At 38.6% G+C, this 21,772-nt stretch overlaps 1 protein-coding gene across 1 annotated transcript in view; it reads right to left on the bottom strand.

The window, feature by feature from the left end:
- The window catches only part of CD109 (CD109 molecule), a 103,467-nt gene that overhangs the window by 46,607 nt on the left and 35,088 nt on the right, over nucleotides 1–21,772 (bottom strand). The window contains exons 6-10 of the mRNA XM_087817476.1: nucleotides 10,656–10,695; nucleotides 8,202–8,286; nucleotides 1,901–1,997; nucleotides 1,491–1,632; nucleotides 563–672 (exon numbers count right to left, since the gene is read on the bottom strand). Coding sequence (XP_087673602.1) covers nucleotides 563–672; nucleotides 1,491–1,632; nucleotides 1,901–1,997; nucleotides 8,202–8,286; nucleotides 10,656–10,695 — 474 coding nt within the window. The remainder of the gene's footprint in view (nucleotides 1–562; nucleotides 673–1,490; nucleotides 1,633–1,900; nucleotides 1,998–8,201; nucleotides 8,287–10,655; nucleotides 10,696–21,772) is intronic.

The raw sequence follows: 21,772 nt of genomic DNA, 5'->3' as shown, positions 1-21,772 counted from the left end.
CTTGTATTTTAGTTGTGTGTATATTTTCTTATTACTATCACAAAAACTGCAAATCCAGGGGAGGAGCTGCATCCTTCTCAGCTCTCCAGCCCAATTTATCACCAGGCCTTGCACTTTGTCAAAATCCACTCAATTAACAAGTGCTAATTCAAAATTCTCTCAAAAAAACATGAGGAGATTTGTCAAAAATTTTTAATGCTACCCCTTTACTAGAACTAAAATTAGTCATTATAAAAATCAAATTAAAATTGAATAATTTTGACCAGCATCTAATTCCTTCGATTACTTTATAAAAGCTTCAGTGTAGCAATCCAAATCTAACTTAAATTGCTTATTAAATAAATTTTGAGGAAAATATTTTTATTGGAAACCACCTCTTTAGAAAAATTAGACAAAGGTAATTTGGAAACAATTCTATATGCCCCATATATCTAAATAAGAGAAGTATTCTGTCTACTTTTGGCTTAATTTTTTTGAAAAGTACTGAAAAAGTACCATTTTGCATTTTGTTTCATTAAATTGACCTTAATACTTTTAGATCATTCATAATATGCCAACTTACAGTGGCTGTGAAGTTGAGAGATGGCTTCAAGACAGTAGCATAATCAAAAAAGTCAATGATGTAATCGTGCTGCTTGAAAAATACATTGGAGTTTGCATTTCTTGAGATACCTGTTTTGGAAATTGCATCATTTAGAAAGCAAAAGTTATAGTTCACCAACAGCTTCTGTCCACCAGATTTCTCCATCTGAGTTAATTCCCCAAGGGGCTAAGATATCAGGGCACAGAAGCCTCATTCCCACATCGGCTTCTACAGCTACTGTGTCCTCTGTGGATCCCTTCTAAGCGCGTTACTGCCATCACTGTTAATGACGGAGCACCAACAGATTAAGGCACTGGCAGAAGAGGCTTTTGCTTTTTGGGGAACTGGTGCAAGCTGTTGAAATGGCAACAGAAAGATCCAAGTAAGTAACCTTTACTTTATTATTAAGAGAGAAAACTGTCTGGGAGACGGTGTGATTTCGGAAGACGTTAAGTGATAAAAAAGAGGGGGAAGGAGAACAGGGAGGGGGGGGGAGAGGAAGGGGAAGGGGAAGGGGAAGGAGGAGGGGGAGGTTAGTCAGCTGAAAAGGTAAGCCTTTCCATGTAGTTTTCAGCCTGAAAATTAAAGAATAGAAATGGAAAAAATTATAACTATCTATCACATGTGGTTGAAGTGCAGACTTTTATAGAAAACAAATTTCCCCTTCATGGTGCAAACATTCTGCAAACTGGACTAAAGAACAGTCATGACAATTTCAACATTTTTTAGTTTTTTTATTTTATTTTATTTTTTCCATCACCACTTCCCTCTATGCCCTCTTTCAGCACTAAACAGTATCTTTAGTCAGGCAGTGATGTTCCCAAATAAACATGCCAGTTGTAACAAGAAAGATGACAGAGCAGCACCACATTAAGTAGCTTTACCCTTCACTTCAAAGTCTACAAACCTGTAAGTGATTCTGTCACTGTGGCTGAAATTTCTACCGGCCCAGGGGAAGACAGAGACATGTGTTCAGGAAGCCGATCTGAAAAGTCCATTACCTTTTTCATCTCTTCATCATTAAAAGAGAAGTTTGCAGATCCATTTATCTGTTTGATTAGAAATTTTCAGTTTTATTCTTCACTTTAGCAATTCAAATTTTAGAAATAAAATTCAAACTAAGTCACATCAAACAATATGATGGCTCTGGTTCTATTGTAATCACTATAAAAAGGTAAATTCTCACTTGTCCAGTGCCAGAAAGCTCTTTTTTCCTTACACTCAATTTTTGTGTTAATTCAGTACAAATCTTGTTTCTAGAAAAAGTATGCTTATAGTTTTCCCCATTACAAGTTATAAGATATCTATAAAAGTTACCTTAAATTTTTTTGTAATATTTTTCTTTATGCCCCAGAAAGATAAAGGTGAAAATGTAAGTGTTACGTCTCCTTTTACGGGCTTCCCATATGTATACCTGAAAAATAATAAATGGGTGGGGTTTTTTACATTTTCAACTTGATATTATCAAACTAACACAATCAAAAATACTACTTTCAATAGCATACACTGGCACCCCAGCTTAAAAAAATTTATTAAAGCAAACTCTTACTACAAATTTTCAAAACTAAACAAGCTAAGAATGTCCTTAATAGCTAAGAATGTCCTTAATAAATGGTGATCCTTGAAATTACATCTCCAAAATGGGAAGACTTTGAACTACAACATCTCAAAACAGTTCCTAGAACACACTTTACCTAGACTCTAACCATTTCAGAGACCCCAGAGAAAATATGGTCATAAGTGTCCTGCTCAAAGATTTTTAAAAGATTATGAAAATCTTTTATTCCAGAAATCTGGACTGGCCCATTGACTGAATGCATGCCTAGGAGACTTTACAGTTTTTTAACGTTTTTAAATGTTAGTTGAAACTGCAGTCGCTATGGCTGTGCATGTTTCAATATTAACCAAAAGAACTTATTAGACTAAACAAATTGGCTAGTGGATCTCAAAAACTATGTATGGGTTTTTAAAATAAGGGTACAGTATTTTTTTTAATCCATAGTATCAAAAGTATCTTCTTGAATTAAAAGTCATCTCTGCTGCATTGCATTCTATGTATTAATTTCATCCCCTCTCATGATGAGAAAGTCTCCTCATGTGAATGACAGACAATCTTTGGTAAACCATTTTACTGCCAAGAAGCCTTTTTTAAATGTGTTTCCTGGGTTGCGTCCATGTCTATTGTGAAATGCTGAGCCAAACATGGAAGTCGATTCTGCTTTGCACTCTATAAATCAAACAGCAGTTCCTGCTTCCTGAATCCATTAGCTGAAACAGAAACTGTCTGGATCAACTCAACTCAAAAGTCAATGGTAAAATATAGTATGTTCAAAATTAAGAATAAAATAAATCAGTCTTCAAATGTGCCACCCTTCCAAACGATAACAGTAAAGTTAGTGGAAACCTTGGTTAGCAATTTCAGTATCGAATTCATTCATTCAAAAGAGAGTCCTCAAGATCTATCATTGCTGTACCTTGTTAAAATTTAAATAGATGCATAACTAGAATACCAGAACATTGTATTTTAAAAGTTATATCACATGATAGATAGTACAGGAAGCTTGAAAATCCAGACATAATTTAAAGTATTCTCAGACACAAATATTTTTTAATTTTCATTTAAATGTGAAGCAGATTTAGCTTCCCAAGCCTCAAGCTGATTTTAATAATTATAAAACAAGGATACTGACAGTTATTGTCCTAAATAGAATCTGAAAGCATTTGGAATACTGCTTTCCAATTTTTCAGAAAGTAGTAGTTTGACAACATTTAAAAAAGCAAATCAAAGATATTCTTTTTTTGGAAAACAGCCATAGCACAAAAGGTTTATAAAATACCTAAAAATTTGAAACTTTCAGTATAACTCATGTTTCTCCCCACCTTTTTTTTGTATGTCATTTCCAGGATACAAATGTCTCAATTCTTCAAAAACAAAATATATTTTAATAAACCTTAGGTTAAATAATATTTTTAAATTTCTACTATCTGCAGGAGTTATGGAAGTAACTAGACATATGCTATGTCATTTTCTTTATAATTCTCTAGAACCCACTGTGGTTAGTGGAAAAGAATCTATTATTTATTTTAATAAGGGGAATAGTAAGCAGATATTCACATCACAGCTAATAAACAAATGCAAATTTTTACTCATCTCAGTTAAAGATTTCAAAACTAAAAGCAGACTGTTAACATTCTTCTTTGGGTGATTTCCAGCAATGCTTTGCACATTAACTATGCCTAGATGAGACAGATGGCTACTGGCAAAAAAGTAACAGAAATTGTTTATCATGTACTCATAGAGATGATTATAATAGCTTTTATGAAACATTTTTAAATCACCTCTATAATGTAATAACAACCATCCAAGTGGTAAGACAACAAAACTCATGTTTCAAAATATACCCAAAAAACAACTGTATTTCAAACCCTGCTCTCTACCTCCAAATTCTGTGACAAGTCCAAACCTATCGCCCATGCAACTCAATTTGGTTCATTCCAAATAGATTTTGATTGGATATGAAGACCTTTGCTGTGCTACATAAAGCTTGGAACTGAAACCTTAGGGATCACATTGTTTATCCATTTGTTCTTTCAATAAGTATTTATGGGATGCCTACTCCAATGACTAGCACTGTACTAGGCACCATGACGCAGTAGTAAACAAGAAACAGACCCCCCTCAAAGAGATCGACTAGCAAACAGCACTGTGTGACTAGAGCTATGAGACATATGAAGATAAAAGGTTAAAGGCAAGTAGCCAAGCCTTGAAACAACCTACACAAAGGCTCATTAGTCAGAAAAAGCATTTTGCATTTTTGGAAGCACAAGTAACATTTGGGAATAGAGTTTGGGAATAGAGTTAGAGAAGGGGTTGGGTGGGAGGTTTCAAAAGACAGGAAACTAGAAAAGAACTTTGTAAGATAGCCTAAAAATCTTAACTTTGCCCTCAAGGCAATGGTGTGAAAATTCTTATGCAAAAGAGCTATAAAATTGATTTGTCTTTACCCCAAAAAAAGAGAGAAGAAGAGGGAGGAGGGAAAGGGAGGGGGAGAAGAATGGAGAGTGGGAAGAGAAGGGCAATAGCAAGAACTCTGGATGATGCAGTGTAGAGAAAAATTGGAAAGGGTAAAACTGAAGTCAGGAAAAACTTTTAAGAAACTACATCAGAGAGAAAGACTATGTTTGCCTGAATCAAAAAAGTGGGAATGGGGATGGACTTCAAAGATATTAAGGAGTTAAAACCAATAGCATTGGATGTTGATTAAATGTGGAGATTGAAGGAGTGGGAAGAGTGCGGTTGACTCGGGCAGCTATGTAGATCGTGGTGCAGTCCACCGAAATAGGACACAGAAAAGAATCAGATTTAGGGGAAGATATGTTTAAAGTATCTGTGGGATACCCAGTGGGAAAAGACATGAGAATCTGAATCTCAATATAGAAATATGGACTCGAGATATAGATTTAGGTGTCATCAACTTACAAACAGTAGCAGAAGCCCTGGCCATGGAGAAGAAAATTCAAATGTGTAAAGAAAGAGGACAGCCAAAGATGGAACCGTGAGGAACAAGAACTTTTAAAAGATGGGCACAAAGGAGTTGCCTGCAAAGAGTCTCAAAGGGCTGGCCAAGAAGAAAGAAAAGAAAAAAAACAGAAAAGAAATGGGAGAGGACAACAATGTCAAATGCTGCAAAGGGGGAAAAAAGGTTAAAGGATTTCAATGACATGACACAGGGTGAAGGCAGACTGTAGGAGGCTGGAGAATGAATGGACTGGAAAGAAGTGAAAAATGCAACTCTAAGTGGGCTGAGAAGAGGTGAAGATGGGGCAGTAGCTGGAGGGAGATGTGAGGGTCAAGGGAGGGGTGGTTTCTTTTAATGACAGATATTTTTAAACACATCGTGAAGATGCCACTGAAGAACCAAATGGAAGAAATCAAGACGCAGGTGAGAGAGGAAGTGGGACTGGGGGCCTCTGACAGGAGGCAGCATCCAAGGCCTAAGTGGAGGGATTAGCCTCTGAAGGGACAACAGAGATTGCTTTCCTTACGACAAACACAAGATCATCATCTTCATCATCATTTCTATCTTTTCTGGGACACAGTATTTACAGGATATGTCTATGCCAGTCAAAACATTTCATTAACCTGTTGCAATGTTGTAAATTATACCCTCAGTCTGAACGAAAGCAGACCCTCCTGAAACTGCACCGGTAGGCCCAGAACTCATGACAGCTGGGGAGGAGGGCATGTTTATTCCTCTGGGGAAAGGGGCCTTGGCCTTGGGGATGATGACATAAAAGATCACACTGCCCTGGGTCAGAACTACCTTCCTTTGCCACAACCACAGACATCATCCCTAAGCAACTGAAGCTTGAAGGAAGGAGACTTGGAATGGACTGTTATCAGAACTAGCCCGATCTGAGAACTTCCGATGGCAAACAGAGGCTCACTATCTACAACAGACAAAGCAAATGTACTAAGAAGCTCTTCTTGATGTGTGAACTTCACTAGGCTAAAGTCCCCAGTCACTCAATCCAACAGTAATCTAGGTGTTGAGGTAAGTGTATTTTATAGTTGTGATTCAAGTCCATAATCAGCTGGCTTAAGTAAAGGAGATTATCCTAGATAATCTGGGTGAGCTTTATTCAAGCAGTTGGAAGGCCTTAAGAGCAGACTTGAGACTTCCTTAAAGAGGAAGAAATTCTGCCTATGGACAACAACTTCAGCCCATACCGGAGAGCCTGCCCTTCCTGACAGCCTGCTCTACTGATTTTGGATGTGCCTAGCCAGGCTCCATAATCACATAGGCTAATTCCTTGCAACAAATCTTACTGTGTATCTCCCCCTCATTCTACTTCTGAGATAGAACCTTGACTGAGACACACACTAAGGAAAACGATGAAAATATGATGTGGTGAACACTAAAGAAATGCCAGAGGGCCAACACGATTGCCATGTCACTCAGCCATTCATATTTCAAAGAGGCTCAACAAACGATAATCAGGAAGAATCTACAAGGGTTTTACTGGGCTCTGAGAAGGAGGGTGTCAGTGGTGTGGCTTCAGGGGATCTATACCCCCTAATATTGTACATAAAATTTTAAGAGTTTAAGAGCTACTGTTTTAACTAATTGTATTAAATCTCTGGCAAAGCCCTGAAAAACAAAAACAGAAGCAAAATGATATCCACACTCAACCCATGCAAACATTGATGGTCTGTGTGGATTTGCACTAAGTTTTATAAGCCTTAGTCAAAGAACTCAAAATTAAACCCAGACAGAAGGCTTAACCTTTAGCTATGATCGAGGGCAAGATAATAATTATATAAAATGCAGACATTTATGTTTTCTAAACCACAAATCCATCCACAGTACCCAAATTCACTTTGGGACATGGGCAGAAAACTAACTTGGTGTACAAGTCGTAGACATGTTTTTGCCTTTCTGTTGCATGGGTTTCACATGATTTTTGACCAGATAGAATCTAAAGCAGGTATCCTCAGAACGTTTTGATCTGTGGACTGTTTCTGCCAGAAGACTCACGGCCCATCACTTGCCACTGCCACACACTCTCACCAGGAGAGGAACATGTGCTGAGACCGCAGTGAGACGAGGTCCAGTTTTTATCAGCTATTACAAATAAATTCTGAAACTAAATAAATTTCAGAAATCAAAGCATAGATATTGACACACCAAAAATAAAAGCTATAAGAGATCAGTCCTGGAATTACTTGAGGGCGACCCCAGCCTGTACTCTTGAGAACTGCTAATCTGAGCTTATACTTTTTTTTTTAATGTTAAGTCTAGATATTTCAGGTTCTTTTTTTCTCTTTTTCTTCTTTTTTTGGGTTAAATTTATTGTGGTGACATTGATTAATACAATTATATACGTTTCAAGTGCACAATTCTATGATAATCATCTGTATATTGCATTGTGTGCCCACCACCCAAAGTCAAATCTCTTTTGATTACCAAACACTCAACCCCCCCTCTCCCCTTTACTACCTCCCCTTTTCCGCTGGTAACCACCATATTGTTATCTGCATATATGAGTTTCAGAACTCCCAGCCTGGAACTCGGAGGATGGTCTTTGTCTCAGCAAAACCTAATGCTATGCTGTCCTAGCCAGTAGGTTAAAATCACAAAAGCCACTATACATACATCTGTGGACTGGCAGTCTCTGAAATGGATGCTGAGAGTGAATTACTCATATGAGATTACTCATGTGCTAGCTGCAATTAGACAAGCATATCCTTTCCCCAAGATGCAAGCTCCATCATCAACAGAGAAAAAAATTAGGATTTAAGAAGAGGTAAATCACCTCCATCCATGCCAGAAGAATAAGGAATAAAGGTAATTTTTTTTTAATCTGGCATAATATATAATGTAAATCCTTGATTAGTCTTGGAAAGACACTAATTTGTGGAAAATATTTTAGGACTGGACCAACTTGGAAGCAGAGAGATGCATGCTCCATGCTTAACTGTTTATTATAGATATTTGTTTCCTGCCCGTTGTGGTATCTTAATAAGCAGAACATTGTGCTAATATTCTGTGGTATATAATGAGCTCTTTGTCATACAGTTTTATAACAGTTCATAGTCATAAAAAACGATACTCACTTTGCTGTGACAGTACCATTTAAACTCTTAGAATTTAAAGAACAATATAATGGCGTCTGTAGAGCAACTTCGAATTTTGGTAATACTGAAGAAAAAAAAAACAAGAGTAAATACTTTAAAGAATATATTTTACTATCATTTACAGCTTGACAGAATCACAAATAGAATTGTTCTAAAGGAGTTGATCATTGGTACTACTTGAAATTAGATTCATTATGATCCAGATACACATTAGGGCACAGATGAAAAGCACTTCCTTCACCCAGAGTCAGAAACCCAATGAGGCCGGTGACTAGACAGCAACAGTGGAGGCCAGCTGCTGTGGACACTTGTGTCAGTGGAAATGTCTGTTGGTAGAACCTAAATTGTATCCAGAACCCTAGATGCAAGTGCATCTGCGTGCTGAGTCCAGGTCTTGATTCAGCTGTCCCCCAGTCGTGTGGCCTCGCCACTTGATAAAACACTTCCATGTTGCTTGGTAAACAGCTGCTGCTAGAGCTGCCCCTTCCCTTGGGCCTTTCTCCAATTTGGTTACTACAAGTACATCCTGGGGCCCCAAGACTCCTCTTCTTCTGCATGGTGCCACATTTGCAGTCAGAGAGAATCCCTGTCCTTGGAGACAAAGGTAAATCTGGTGACAGTCTAATGTAACGCTGCTATAAGGAGAAAGTTGTGTAGTAGAATTTCTAGTTAATAATTAAGGTATGGCTACAAAATAATGATTTTTTTTTTTTCTTCTGGCAGGTACTGATAGGTAATTCCAGAATTAGAAACCCCTACTTTGGTCAGCTTTATATAATTAAGATATAAAATATTTTATCAATATTGATACTATTTGATATAAAGAACTCCCCCCAGAATATAACATTTTTGTTTCCTTTCAGTCGACAAATTATTATTTTTAGCTAACTTCACTGACCAAAGAAATAGATCAGTCTCATAAAAAGGCATCTCATCATTCAATTAACACAAGAGAAGTACTGAGGTCAATGAGTCAACAACATAGGACAGACCTCCAGTTCCAAACCAGGTTAAGGAGCCTTGATGTACCAAGACACTCCTGAACCCTAGGCCAGTCTAGGATTGGAGCGTCAACAAAGCCATATGGGTCAACCTTCCTCCAAGGCTCTCCACCAACACAGAAGTTAGGGGGCACTCAGAGACAGAATTTCCTTAGACCGAGGAAATTCAAATGTCCCCTTCTCAAACATCATAGGTTGGCAATCAATTCTCCACCTCCACTATACCCCATTCAGCAACATACCACCACCCAGCACCACCTCTATGTGAAATGAAATAGCCTATAAAAACCTTGGCCACCCCTGATTTATTCTTCTAGATCAAGGCTGTCAACAAGAAATAAAATGTAAGCTACATAGTGTAATTTTACATTTCTAGTATCCACATTTAAAAAGGGGGGGGGCAGGAAAATTAATTTTTATAATTAGTATTAATGAATTATTTTTCTTTCTTATTTGTGTACTAAGTCTTCAAAATTTTGTATTTTACAAACTTAGAGCCCATTTCCACTTGAACTGGCCACATTTCGAGTGCTCAACAGCCACATATGGTAAGTGACCCCAAATTGGACAACAGAGCTCCAGATCAGGGGTCAAAATGATGACCAGCAGGAACTAAGTAGTTTTCAAATTTTTAATTGTTTGGAGGGTAAAATTAAAAGAAGACTATTTCATGACATGTGAAAATTACTGAAATTCAGATCTGTGTCCATAAACAAAACGTTACTGGATGACAACCACAGTTATATAGTGTTTGTGGCTGCGTCCTGCTGCAATGGCAAAGTTGAATAGTTAGGACAGAAACATATGGCCCACAGAGCCTAAAATATTACTATGTGGCCATTTCTTTAAAAAAAAAATTTGCTGATCCCAGTTCTAGTTGATCAGAGACAGAGGTGACAACGTGGTCTGAGCTAAGTGGAGGCTGAGCCACAAAGGAGCAAGCAAACTACTCTCCAGAATTTCTAAAGCTGAATGAAACACAATCTGAAAAAGTGACACAAGCCAAATGGGAAAGCTTGTGTATGACCTCAAAATAGCTATTCGAATTAAAACTAATACTAGATCCTACACTTTCACTCTTATCTCTCCTTCCTCTCCCTCCACCAACAAAATGGTTGGGTCACGCTGTTTTTTATCTGCATGTGTCTAACTGCATGTTATGACCAACGCAAAGTAGAAAAACAGGATAATTGTGCATAAGAAATAGACTAGCATAATGGAACTACAGGTGGCCTTTTTCCTCCTTTATTCTTTATAATCACCTTTTATAACGCTTACTTTTACAAAAGAAAAAATTAGACCTAGAAGAAACATCAAGAGTTTACCTCCACTGGGATTTTTACTTTAAATAACACATCTTTTGGAAATTTCTCTTATCTCTGTGGAAAGTAATAAATGTGTTTTCCTTCCAAATATATTGAAGAACTCTTACCATATTCTGAAACCTGGAATAATTGATGATATGTCTGGTCCTATTGGAAGGAAGAAAAAAAAAACAAGAAAATATATGATATGAGTTCTTATTTAATTATTTTGCTTGCTTACCTCACAAAAAGATTTTGGGAAAAGATTTAATTACATTTACAATGATTTAATGAAGAAAACAGTTTCTTTTAATGTGTAGAAGTTTACTCTTAGTCATCTACAACATGAAGTCTGAGATTTTATGAGTTTTCCTTGCCAATTAACTAACATAAAAAGGTGACCTGACTATAATTTACCATAGGTCATTTAAACAAACTGCTTCATCTGACTTCCATCATCTGTGAAATGAAAACTAGATTATATTAGATAATTCAGGAATTTATGAGGCAAGGATAACGTGCCAAACTAACAGGAAAGGATTTTAAATTTGTTTTGGAGGTCACTATAAAAAAAAAATGGAAAAAATGAAGTTATACATAATTCAAATATTTATAAATAACCAAGGATACAAAATCATCATGGGCCAACGTCCTCTACCTTCCCAATTCCTGGAATTATTTTCTAGTGCATCCCTTAAATCACTATATTCTACCTTATTTTAACAGATATTATTATTTCCTTTTCCAAATCAACAACAAAAAAATGTGGTCTATCTTTTTCCTAACTCCTCATATTTCTATCTGTCCATTCTACATCATAGGTAACACATTAAATAGAATTGCTTCCAAATAGCTAAGTAATTCCATTAATAAAATTGGTATTCTAATTCTGATTCTCTAAGTTTATCAAATAAAATACACAGATGCAGCTACAAAATATTAGCTTTTTAAAATGTCATCCTTGATTAATCTAAAGCAACTGTACAGGTTGCTTTTTCAATCCTAAAAGAAGGATATAGTTAATTTCAAAGTATAAAACAAATGTAACTACTTATACACTAACAAAATAGTTGTCTGAAACTTTGCCTCAAAGTTGTCATTTAAAGTAGATCCCAAAGAAATTGTGTTGATCAAAGTCTTTAAGAATCTCCATAGATACAGACAATAGTGTGGTGAAGGCCTAGGGCCTGGGTGGAGGAAGGCAAAGGGGAGGGGAAATGGGGGACATCTGTAATATCGTCAACAATAAAAAACAAATTTTTTAAAAATCTCCACATTTGTGACTTGTATCTTAAATTGTTTTTAAGTCACATATATAAATGTTATAAATTACATGTATTTGATTCATTTATAAGTTCTAAACTGCCATCCTTAAAAATCAAATCACGAAGGTAATCTACCTGTATTATCCATTTTACCAATAAACATAAGAATTCTAGTCTTTAAATTTTTGCTTCGTTGCTATGACCCGCACAGGTAAGGCTATGGAATAAGTAATTTGACAATGATGACATCTCTGTTTGTCAGGTTAAATTCATATAGCAAATTCTATATGCAAAATATTTTATGAGGCTCTGTAAAGGTAAATTAGTCCTCAGCATCAGAGAGTCAGTCTGGAGATGGAGACAGGCCTAGTCAAGAGCAGTGACACAAGACTGACAGTGGCCGGGACCTCCATGCACTGCTTTTGCTCTCCTCTCCCCCGCGCTTCACTTACACATACTTCCATCTCTCCCCATCTTCCAAGACTCAGAGCAGAGATTACTGCTTCCTCGAATCCCCAATCTAAAGCTAATCCCTTCCTCCATGAACTTCAGTCCTTCCTTCTTTGTCATTTTTGCCCTGTCATAACTATTTAGGTACATGGCTTATCTTGCTGCAAGTTCTTTGCGGGCCGGGTCCCTGTGGAACCATTTTTTATCTCTCATCATTTATCCCCTGCAGGGCCAGCCTAGCCGAGTGCCTGATACCAAAAGAGTGTGCAACACGTCTGTGTTAGATTACAGAAAAATTACTAGCGTTGACAAATACAGGGAATCGACTTCGCTTAAGCCTACTTTAAACAGCCTTGAGACCAAGTTGTGGGTAATTGTTTAATAGTTAAGGAGTTACATTAGATGATATTTGAAATGAATTCACCCTTTCTGCTGCCTACATTATCAATCATGCCTAATAACTCCTGGGTTTTCCATCTATCTGTTTACTGTCTCCTTCCCCTTCATTCAGTCTATAAACAGTTTCATTTCTTCTTCCTTGTTACCTTAATGGTCCTCTCTTTCCGATCCTGAAATGTTGGCCCTTCCCATTCTGAGCCCAATGTTCTTCCCGTTCTTCAGACCCTTAAAAGCTCATCAACTCTTATGGTTTTAACTGCTATCTCTATACAAGCCCTAAATAGTTATCTCTAGCCCATTCCTCAAGCCGGAGATTCTAACACATCTCCACCTGAATGTCCTACAGAATGTCCTGGACTTCTTTATCTGGATTTAGCCTCCACCAGGTACCCTTCTTTGATTGCCTCTCCTCATGTTCTTAGATGCACCCTCTCTCCCATAATATCCTGTGTAAAACTCATTTTACTTAACACAATATATTATAACGATCTGCTTTGTGTCCATCTCCTGTAATAGAATACAAAACCATTAAAGGCACAGCACCTAATTCAGCATGCCTTCAGTGTTTATTGAATTAATGCATGTAAAAATGAATGAACAAATTGATTCCTATCCCCAGGTTGGTTCTTACAGAGTTCATCAAATTAGTCTTAGTTATCATACAGTATTCCCTGCAAGAAATTTAAAAACAAAAAACACAAAAAACCTTCTCCTGAGCAGAATCAGACTTCCCCAAAGAGGCACTGCCATCTGTCAAATGACCCACAGAATAACCTCAACTCTCTGCCCTGCATTTGGGCGGAATAATGCCAAAAAGTGAGGGAAGCCAGCCATCATGGAAAACGGAAGAAAAGCAGAAGGAAAGTGCTTCTTTTCAATGTCATTTTAGTTTGTTCCAATAAATCAAAAAATCATTTTGTAACTGAGTGCTGACAGTGCGCTTTGTCCCAGACAAGGTTTTCGCAGGCTGTTTATAAGTGGTGAAGCGCAATTCAAAAAACAAATTATTTTACTGTCCAAGGGGCTTGAAAAGCAGAACTGGATTTTGTAACTTTCAACATATTGTCCATTAGGCAATCAGTCCATACCAATTTTCATGAATTCAGTTACTTTTGTGAAATATTTTTACAAAATATATAATTAAGAATTGTAGAAGGTATGAAAAGATTTAAATGAATAATAATTCAGAGAATTAGTAGCAATTTATGCCACATATAACCACAAAAACCCTGATACTGAGAACTTTCATTAGTTCAGAACAGGGTTTTGTAAATTTTTTCTGTAAAGGACCACAGAGTAAATAGTTTAGGCTTTGCAAGCGAAGGGGCAGGCCTCCCCAACATGTGCCACTTGGGCAAGTGAATTATTTTGAGCTGAAGGCAATCGAGACCTTTGTGGGCTCACGAGAAACTTTTACCACTCCCTTAAAGAACTAGGGGCCTTCCCCATAAGAAGAGTTATCACCAGAAATAACTTCTTTCTTTAATTCTCATACAAGAATATTTTTTCCATTGCTTTTCAGAGAGAGTGGAAGGGGGAGAGAGAGAGGGAAAAAAACATCGATGTGAAAGAGACATCCATTGGTTGCCTCCCGCACCGAGCCTACAACCAAGGTAGGTGCACTTGACCGGAATCAAACCTGAGACCCTTCATCCCTGGGCTGACGCTCTAACCACTGAGACAAACCGGCTAGGGCCAGAAATAACTCTTTATGACCTAGCTACAGGGCAAGACAAATTTCTAATTACTGAACATTTGCTCTTCTTAGTGTACTGAGAATGACCTTCCCCCCTCAGTAGCCCTCTTAGCTCAGAGGTCATAGATATGTACCTCCTTTTAACTTTCTGTCTCTGAACCTCTTGTGTATGTGGGGTTCCCATAGGTACATGTGTAATGAAATTTGGTTGTTTCCACTTGTTAACCTGCTTCATGTCAATTTATTAGACCAACCAGAAGAACTTAGAAGGGTAGAGCAAAGTTTCTTCTTCCCTACATAAGCTATATGGTCCCTGTCACAACTACTACATCTCTGCCACTGGAGTGCAAAAGCAGCCAGAGACATCACGTACACGAATGAGATCGACTGTATTCCAATGAAACTTTATTTACCAAACAGGTACTAGGATGGATCTGGCCTAAAATGTAAAATTTATTTCCAAATCATTCTACGTTCATTCTAGCTGAACTAAATTAAGTTTGACTAAACGTAACTAAAAACATGTAGCAAAACCAAAGCACAGCCTTTTGAAGGAAGTGTGAGTTTCATTTACTGAACAATTTTCCTTCAGTTTTAAAGAAACAATCTGCTTCAAAATGAGTTTTATGTTTACTCTAGCTCATCAAATACAGCTTGTGCTCATTCACTCTGCCAACAACTAGAGAGAGAGACTGACCTGAAGGCATAAATACTTGGGCAGCTTGTCTTTTAAGCAAACACCTTTCCAGGAAAGAAAATATGTAACTCATCAATGTCATCTGAGTTCTTTCCCCAATATAGTCACTGTTCCATGGGGAAAGCGCTCCCTTAGAAAACCAGCTCTTCGAACGGACTGAGGGTTGCCAGATGGAAGGGGGGTTAAGGGACTGGGTGAAAAAGTGAAGGGAATGAGAAGTACAGATTGGGGTGCAGTCACAAAATAGTCATAGGGATGTAAAGGACAGCACAGGGAATATAGTCAATAATATTGTAATAACTGTGTACGGTGCCAGGTGAGTACTAGAATCATCAGGGGGATTACTTCGTAAATTATATAAATGTCTACCACTATCTGTACACCTGAAACTAATATGAAATAATACTGAATGTCAACTGTAATTTAAAAATAAAAATTTTTTGAATCATTAAAAATAAATAAATATTAACATTTTCAACAAAAAAGAAAACTTGTTCTTTGCCACATGTATTCACTTTCTATTCGTATTAGATGTAAGCCTATTTCAATTAGATTTTTCTAAACAACTTCTAAAGCAGAAATGGAAAAGAAGAACCAGGAGGTATTCTCAGTAATCTCCGAAATTTCTTTATCCCTTTATCCCTAAGTCAGTAGTTGATTGTGAGAGTGTATGTATGGAAATCAATCAGATGAAGGGGGAAAGAGAGAAAACACACTATTTTTACCACCCTCCCAAGAAACATGTTATGACTAGAGTATAAACTGGAGACATGAATTACAAAACCATCTATTCCAGTTACAGAATTTCCCTTCTCTAACCATGAAGCCATCCAACTTGAGAGGGTTTCTATTTTTAACAAACCTGAAGAAAGATGGCATACTACATGACCATTAAAAAGATATTTTTTTAAATGCAGGTGAGTTTCTTTCAACTCTTGCTTCTGGAGTGAAAATAAATAAATGCCAAAAACAACTGAGGTGTAGGATAGATTATTTCTGTTTACACATTTAGAATCATTTTAATTTCACAAAAGTCTGCTTTAGCATTGATATCCACTGTCTGGATTAATTTTTATTTAAAGATGAAGAAAGGGACTGAATTTTTTACATCTACGCATAACAGGATGCTAAAATAGAACTATTTCAGACTCAGTGTTGGCTTTGTCCCCTAAGACAACAGATGGCAACAGCATCCACATTCCAAAGTTAGGTGTAAGACTAGCATGCAGGACTTGTAAAGGAGGTTTCCAAATACTGGTTTTGCAACTCTCAACCAAAAGCATCAAGATGAAAATAAATCAGAAAGGAATTTCAGGAGAAAGCGTTTGATGGGTAGGAGTCACACACACACCAACCCCAAGGATCAGGTAGGCCCTCACTTCAATCCTAGCAAAGTGACTTTGATAGGATAATCCAGAGAGATGGATGTGTGTCCCCGTGAGCATCCTCAAGTTGTCAGTGGGCAGGCATGGACATGCCTAAACACCCTAAAGAGCAAATACTGTACTGACCAGCTGCAGGGACAGCTGAGCTAAGGGAGTGTACTGAGTGGGGTGGTCTGCAACCTGCTGAGGTTCAAAGAGCAAAGAAAGCATGAGCATTTTGCCCCAACAAGATAGGCAAAAAAGAGAGAGCCAGCAGGGGACTGCCTTCTATCATGATCAAAACCAGTCTCTTCAAGGGTAAGGCAACCTCAGGATCTGGAAGCCAGAGGTGGAGTATAGATGCCCAGGAACTGAAGACGGAGCTATGAGCTGCCAGTTGGAGGAGACAGATTCAAAAGCATCAAAGACACTTTGAATGAGAGAGCTTCCAGAGAAGGAAAGAGCTTCTTTCCTTCTAGGGTGCTCTAAAGAACCCACAAAAGAGTTCTAAGAAGGAAAAGTGTTAGTTTTATTTCATTTTGTTCTTGTTAATCCACACCCAAGGATATTTTTTCCATTGCTTTTTAGAGAGAGTGCAAGGGGAAGAGAGAGACAGAAAGAGAGAAAGGGAGAAACACATCAATTGGCTTCCTGCCTCACATGCCCCGGCCAGGGATCAAACCTGAAACCCAGGTACATGCCCTTGACTTGAAATTGAACTCTCAACACTTCTGTGCTCAAGCCAACGCTCTAACCACTGAGCCACACCAGCCATGACGGAAAGGTGCTGCTTTTAAATGCCCACAGGCCTTGAAAGGTCTGATGCCAGATGACAACAGTATTACATTAAAGAACTATATTAGTTGCCTGGCCGGGCGTGGCTCAGGGGTTGAACATCAACCTAGGATCCAGGAGATCGAGGTTCAATTCCGGGTCAGGGCACATGCCTGGGTTTCGGGCTCCATCTCCAGTAGGGGGCGTGCAGGAGGCAGCTGATCAATGACTCCCTCATCACTGATGTTTCTATCTCTCTCTCCCTCTCTCCCTTCATCTCTCTGAAATCAATAAAGATATACTTAAAAAAAAATAACTATATTAATTTGCCATTTCTGTAGGACAAATATTGGCAAACTCATATGACTCATTCTTACAGATCAAGTGAAAATGTTTACCCCTCATCGTCTTCCCTCCACCCAATTCAACCCTGGGGGGTGCCAACTCAGCCCAATGAGTAGGGAGCAAGCAGTCAGACCAAAGAAGACCCAAGCTGAGAGAAAAGGGCACTTAATTTGATTGCCTGGACACATGTAGACTGGTTTGTATGTGGGCATGTAACCAAAAAGTACAGGATCATATATTACCAAAGAAACAGAAAAATGGTGGGATTTTCCCTACAGTTCATTCAAGAATTAGAGTAGAATTGGTCCCAATGAACAGGACTAAATGGCAAAAGAACAACGTGTTTTTACTGTAACCGTCAAGTAATATATGTTCCACCTCATAGTCACACAAAAATTACCAAACTGGGTAACCGTTCATGTTAAGGCTGGAGATACAGACGGTACCCACATTCCTGACTCATAAGACATTTTCCCACTGAAACAGTTACGACTTTATGTATGTTCTTTATTCCCCTGGCATCTGGATTCTGCCTCTACCATTTCACTGGCACAGAAGAGTGCCAAGCAAGTGATGACCACTTGCCTCTGCTAATTGCTCACCATTCCTCTCGGGCCTTGTTGTCCTAGAGGCCCCTGAAAGCATGAAGCACGTGACACTTGGCCACCCTCTTTAAATCTCTTCCCTTCTGCTCTGTGACTGCACTCTCTTGGTTCTCTCCTTCCAAGCCTGGCTTTTCTTTCTCTATTGCTCTCAGTGGCTCCTCTTCTTAGCTCCTGAACATACTGACAGATCAGTCCAAACCTCACCTGCTCAGCTCGCTACCCCAAATTGAGCGTCCAGTTCTGATTTCCTTAGAATTTATAATGGGTGATTCTCCCAAAGACCACACTTGAAATCTGAGTCACCTTTGTTAAAAGATAAACTGAAGCATATTAAAAATTTTACAAGTTTGCTTGAGCAAGAATCAATTGGAATCAGGCAGCGCCAAACCAGAAATGCTTGAGAGCACTCATCCAGCAAGAGCTCAGGGAGAGACTTCTATAGAGAAAATATGGAAGCAAAGTAAGGAAATTATTGATTGGTTAAGCCCAAAGCCTAGTTGGCTGTTTGTAATTGGTTGCCCTTTGCATTTTGATATTATTACCTTAGGCATTTATATGCTTAGGTTTGGGTTTGCTTACTTAGGTCAGCACAGTAGTAGAGCCACATTAGTCTAATGGCCTTCTTGTTTAATTAACACCTTTTACTATTCTTTCACGTTTCAATCACAATCCAATCAGTCACTAAACCTAATGATTCTTCCTTGAATTCATCCATTCCTCTAGTTTTTGCTATTCCCCTATAGCAGCCCCCAATTACCCTCAGACTGGACTGTTATAACCCAACATAGAAGGTAGTCATGCATTTGTTAAACAATGATAGTAACCTCCTGAAAGTCACCCTGATTTCAGTTCCTCTCCCTTTAATCACCCCACATGCTATAATCTTCCCAAAATACTATTCATATCATACTATTGCCTAAAACTTCCTGCAAAAATCAACAAGACAACAAATATTGGTGATTTATTTTGTTTGCAGGTTTATCATGTGTGTCATTCTTTCTGTTGAGTGATGCTTGGGTGTTTTTACTCTGAGCACACCTTAGTTTTAATAATCAGAAGAAAATAATACAAGTGTTATTTTTATATCTTTTCTAATTCGAGGAGCTCATTCGTGCACATTTTTGCTTTCTTTGTCTTCAAAAATCTTATATGAAATTTATAACATTGAAATTCAAAGCACAATAAAAGTTTCCAGAGCCCCCTGCTGTCTACAGAATGAAATCTAAACTTTAGACTGATGCCCAAGACCTTCCAGAGCTTGACTCACAAACTCTTCCAACTTCTTCCTCCACGTCTACTCTCTACAAGGCCTCCATCCAGGCAAGTGCTTGCTCCCAGCGCTACAGCTCTGTCACCAAGCTCTGAGCCTCATTTCACCTCCACCCCCACTGGTCCCCATCCAAGTGCTACAGTGTCCTCTACCTCCATTTAGTTGGAGCATGGAATTTTAAAGATATGAAGAGGCTTACATGTTCTCTGATCCAAGCCCCTCATTTTACATCTTTTCTGTAAAAGACGAAGATAAGGATGAGATGGGTGCCAATGCAGGTAGACGTGTCAATCTGACAGAGGGAGTTAAAGAAATTTCTATCTGATAACTTCTGTTTTCTTTATGAAATAGAAAGGGAGCTTATCTACTGAGAGTGAGGAGTGAGGGACTCCCAAAATCTCCCCATGAAATTCATGGTCCAGCATATAGCTCAGAAGGACATAGATTTTTAACTCATTTTAACTTTCTGTCTCTGAACCTGTCTGTATATGGGGTCTCTGACTCTCTCATGCATGTAGGGTTCCCGAGTGTACATACGTATTAAATTTTATTTTCTCTTGTTAACCTGTCTCATGTCGAATTGATTGTTAGACCAAGTGGGAGAACCTAGAAGGGTAGAAAAAAGTTTCCTCCCTTACCCCTACTATTAAATAAAGCAGTCATCATTTTTGAAACTACACGGATCTCAGCTTGGAAAGATGAAACAAATTCTGGAAAATGATGGTGGTGATGCTTGCACAATGTGAATGTACTTGATGCTACTGACCTGCACACTTAAAAAAGGTTAAAGTGGCAGATTTCACGTTATGTGTATCTTGCCACAATTTTTATAAAAGGAAAAACACTACACTGATCAATAAGTGCAGTAGCAGAGGCGAGCATAAGGGCCCATGGAAAAACAGAGAACGAAGTGCTGACCTCTGCCAGCTGACACGCTAAGAAATAAAATTCTACAACCGATTCCCCCTTTCCTTTCTCACCACACATGGAAGTAAGAACTTGAGGTATTTCCCAAGAAAAGCAGTCTTTTAAGCAGAGGCTAACAGAAGTGTTCTGGAAGCCACAGCCACATTCCAGAGAGGATGCCACTGTTTTCTGACCTGTCACGATTCGCTCCATGCTTTCTGTTAGGCTCTCATCACGGGGGGGGGGGGGGGGGGGGGCGGTGACCAGATGCTACTTGTCAAGTGCTTCAAGGACGAGCACTGTCCAAACAAAGATGTGCTCTTCTGCGAAGGACAACCGGCTCCAGACAAACCTGACAGCAGAAGCAAACTGACCCAGGCAACAGCCGGGCAGCAAGGCCAGGAAGATAAGGAGCTTCAGAAAGGCTAAAATAAGTCTTGACTGCTGGCACCCTGACCCAACCCTTCTACAAAAACCAACTCAAATAGACAGGACTGTCATAAACAAAGGAACAATTTAGAGGAAACAGCTTCTGAATAACATAATAATGTGACACTCACCATGTGTCTACAGGGCTCCAAGAGACACTTCTCAGGCCTAGGAGCTACTGAATTTTTCACCTTCTATTTCTTGTCCCCCACCCCCAGCACTGGCTTCAGGGTGAGATAAGTATTGAAAAACTGCAGTCCCTTGCAACTAGAAGAGACCACAAGATTATCTATAGAGTTCAGTGGATTCCAAGCTGGCTATGTATCTGAATTGCCAGAGAAGCTGTTGTAAAAGTACAGATTACCACCCAAAAACTGATTCAGTAAGTCTAGGGCATCAGGGGGCTTTATGGAGCTACTCATCTGAAGAGGTACAGTAGCTCAGAAACTCACCACCAGGGAGCTCAAGGAATACATCACGATCCTGCCCTCAGTTCTGTACGTTTTCTACTACCCAGCACTGCCGCTCGGAGGAACAGATGGAAATGAAGATGCCTGGCTGTGGGCACATATTCAGCATTCTTCAAAATGGGGTCCCGAAAACAAACAGAAATTCCTAGAGTGCTTACTTAAAATGCAAATTCTTGGGTCTCAGGCTAGCAATCCTCACTTGTGATCTATGGGCAGGGTCTGGCCTACACATCTTTTTTTCCTTTCGTTTTTTTAATTGGGGTGACATTGGTTAATAAAATTATATAGGCTTCAGGGGTACATCATCTGTATATTGTATTGTGTGGTCACTACTCCAAGCCAAGTCTCCTTCCATCACCATTTATGCCCCATTTGCTCTCTCCTATCTCCGCCCCCACCGCCATTTTATCTCTGATAATCAATCACCATGCTATTGTTTGTCTGTGTTTGGTTGTGTTTCAATCACCATACTGAGGTTTTTGTTGTTTGGTTGTGTTTTTTTGTTTTGTTTTTGCTTAATCTCTTAACCTTCTTCACTCAACCCCGATACCCCCTCCCCTATAACAGCTGTCGGG

Source organism: Miniopterus natalensis, chromosome 5 (assembly GCF_054644295.1).
Source record: "Miniopterus natalensis isolate mMinNat1 chromosome 5, mMinNat1.hap1, whole genome shotgun sequence".
NCBI lineage: Eukaryota > Metazoa > Chordata > Mammalia > Chiroptera > Miniopteridae > Miniopterus > Miniopterus natalensis.
This window is presented reverse-complemented; position numbering and strand designations above follow the sequence as displayed.